This window comes from Silene latifolia, chromosome 1, assembly GCF_048544455.1.
Source record: "Silene latifolia isolate original U9 population chromosome 1, ASM4854445v1, whole genome shotgun sequence".
Classification (NCBI taxonomy): Eukaryota; Viridiplantae; Streptophyta; class Magnoliopsida; order Caryophyllales; family Caryophyllaceae; genus Silene; species Silene latifolia.
In genome coordinates, this window is record NC_133526.1 from 99,765,250 (window position 1) to 99,768,541 (window position 3,292).

At 37.8% G+C, this 3,292-nt stretch overlaps 1 protein-coding gene across 1 annotated transcript; it reads right to left on the reverse strand.

The window, feature by feature from the left end:
* Nucleotides 1–1,420: 1,420 nt before the first annotated feature.
* LOC141651660 (uncharacterized) lies at nucleotides 1,421–2,392 on the reverse strand. Its single transcript, XM_074459360.1, has 2 exons — nucleotides 1,824–2,392; nucleotides 1,421–1,601 (listed from the first exon to the last, which is right to left on the reverse strand). The coding sequence occupies exons 1-2, from the start codon at nucleotides 2,390–2,392 to the stop codon at nucleotides 1,421–1,423; spliced, it is 750 nt and encodes a 249-aa protein (XP_074315461.1).
* Between the last annotated feature and the right edge of the window lie 900 nt (nucleotides 2,393–3,292).

Here is a 3,292-nt window from a genome sequence, read left to right on the forward strand (position 1 = left end):
AGGTTCTCCTCTCTTTTGTGACCTAATTCATTTTACACAAAAATTTAGGGTTTTGAGAAAATTGCCTCTCAAAATTCGGATCTCTCATCCAACGAAAACTCACAAAACAATCCTCTCAATATTGCAAGGCAATTAGAGGATTCATTCTAGCACAAGGGCATTTCTCGGACGATCTTGGGTGCATCATTTAGGAGGAGATCTACTTTGATCTCTCATTGCCAATTTGCACTAGGACCGAAGGTTAATTCTTATCTTTATCGTTTCATTGTTGTTTTCGTTTATGACTATAAATCACGTATTAAATTTGCGTTATAATCCTTCAAATTATGGGTTTTATACGGATATTACCCTACAGGAGAAACTCATACCCTTTAGATATCGTGTAACCATTATCATTGAGAGCCCAAATTTGTTACTGATATGCCTGATTTAGGTCCTCCTTAACTTGACAGATTTTCCTCCAATAACAAGAGAAATTAGTACTTGGGGAGTAATCCTTCCAAGTTGACCCCCTTAGGTAACTGTTATTTACCCATTTGACCCATAAAAAGTCTGTTTTAGTGTAAATCCACCAGACCTGTTTACCTACTGCTGCTTTGTTCCACATAATGTCTTGTTTAAGGCCAAGACCTCGTTCTTTCTTTGGCCTACACACTTTATCCCAAGCAATCAAAGGGGACCTCAAGTAATCTACTCCCCCATCCCATAGGAAATTCCTACAAATTTGCTCAATTCTAGTAATGATTCCAGTGGGTAAAATAAACATTTGAGCCCAATAGTTATGTAAGGTTTTAAGCACGGCCCTGACTAGAATCAACCTTCCTGCATATGATAATTTCCTGACTCCCAGGGTTCTTATTCTAGCCACAATCTTATCAATGAGAGGCTTGCAGTCCTGAGCATTAAGTCTGGTAGTCTTGATAGGAACCCCTAGGTACCTGAAAGGGAGCCTACCTTCAACTAGCCCAGATACTTGTAGGAAATCAGTCTTCAAAGCTTCATTCACTCCATTAAAATACACATTAGATTTTTCTTTACTCATTCTGAGACCTGAAGTAGCTGAAAAAGTAGAAAATGTCCTGATAATAATCATCATTGATAGTGCATCTCCCTTACTAAAAAGCAGTAGATCATCTGCGAACATTAGATGGGAAAGCCTCATAGATGAACAGAGAGGATGAAACTTGAACCCCATAAGAGATTTAGAGCTCAACAATAACCTTGTTAGGTACTCCATACATATGGCAAACAGAAGGGGAGAAAGAGGGCCCCCCTGCCTCAACCCTCTTTGACCCTTGAAGAAACCAAACATGTTCCCATTTAAATTAAGAGAATAAGTAGCAGTAATGACACACTGCATTATCCACCCTCTGAAAATACCTGGAAACTTAAGAGCCTGCATCATTTGATCAAGAAATTCCTATTCTATAGTGTCATATGCTTTTTGGAGATCCATCTTGATCATGCATCTAGGAGCCACAACCCGTTTCTCATACATTCTAATAAGATCCCGGCATATTAGAATATTTTCCATAATGATTCTCCCATGAATAAAGCCTCCTTGATTTTGAGAAATGATATCAGGTAGAACAAGGGTTAGCCTATTACAAAGTAATTTTGAAATGCACTTATATATAACATTGCAACAGGCTATATGTCTGTACTCAAAAACAGTACTGGGGCTTGCCACTTTAGGGATGAGAGTGATAAGAGTTGTATTCAGCTGTTTAAGAAGTTGACCTGACTGGAAGAAATCAGAAATAGCAATACAAATCCCATCTCCCACAATCTCCCAGGAATCTTTAAAAAACTAACTAGAGTACCCATCAGGGCCTGAAGCCTTATCATAAGGAATACTGAATATTACCTCTTTAATCTCCTGATGATTAATAGGACTTAAGAGCTTCTGACAATGAGTCTCAATACACACCTTACCTTTTTGAACCACTGGTTTTTTAACTTTAAGAATCTGATTTTTGGACCCCAAGAGCATTTTGTAATATTCCAGGAAAGCCATCTGAATACCATCTTCATCAGTATGAAGCTTATCCTTATGATCTTTAATTTGATAAATAGAGTTTTTACTTCTTCTAGCCTTGATGAGACCATGGAAATAAGAAGAATTAAAGTCTCCTTCAGTCCTCCAGTAGGCTTTTGCTTTCTGCTGTAAAAATTTCATCTTAGCTTCATATAAGAAAAGGAAATGTTTATGAGCTTCATATTCCTGCTTAATCAGATCCTCATCCCCTGGAGAGTGAACTAGTAGCTGTTGAATGTGATTCAGCTTAGTCTGAGCCATATCTGATTGATTCTCCACATCACTAAAATGAGTCCTATTGAGCTGCTTAAGCATAGGCTTCAGCAGTTTAAATCTCCTGACCACCCCATACATGCGTGTCCCTCTGATTCTTTGAGATCAACAATTGGTGACACACTCTTTAAAGTCAGGAGCTTTGCTCCACATATTATAATATTTGAAAGATCTTTTGTGAGACTGATTGTTAGCAGCAGTAGTCACTAAACAAGGAGTGTGATCAAAAAGACCTTCTGGTAAAAAATTTGCATAGTACTCATATAACTGGACTGACCAATCATGATTCAAAAACATTCTATCCAGTCTACTATACACCCTTGTTTCAGGAGGTTGCTTGTTGTTCCAAGTATAGAATGCTCCAGTAGAGGGCATATCAGATAGATTACAATCCTCAATGCACTATTTGAAGGGCTCTGCTTCAGAATGAGTAACATGTCCTCCCAATCTCTCATGTGCCTGAGTCACACAATTAAAATCTCCTCCAATAGACCAGGGGCCTCCAACCAGTGTAACAATCCTTCTAAGACTACTCCATAATTCCTCTCTATCTTTATCTCTATTGAAAGCATAGACTAAAGTATGATGAAATTGCTTTTGAGTATACTTATCTTTGACCAAACAATGCAGGAATTGGGCATTATACTCTAAGACCAAGATATCCACCATTGTGGGATTCCACAATAACCAGATTCTTCCTCCCTTATGATAGGCAGAATTGGTGGTCACACACCAATCCCTAAAAATATTATTGACAGTTTTATTGAGATTTTATGGTTTTATTTTAGTTTCAAGAAGACAAAAAAAACCAACATTATTAGTAGAAAGAAATCTATTAACAAACTTCTGCTTCTCCTGCCTATTCATCCCCCTCACATTCCAAAATCCAAAATTTATCATGGGGTACGATGGAGAGGAGCAATACCATTTATATCAAATCCTGATCTAGGGGAACTTTTACCACTCAATACCTCCTTGTAA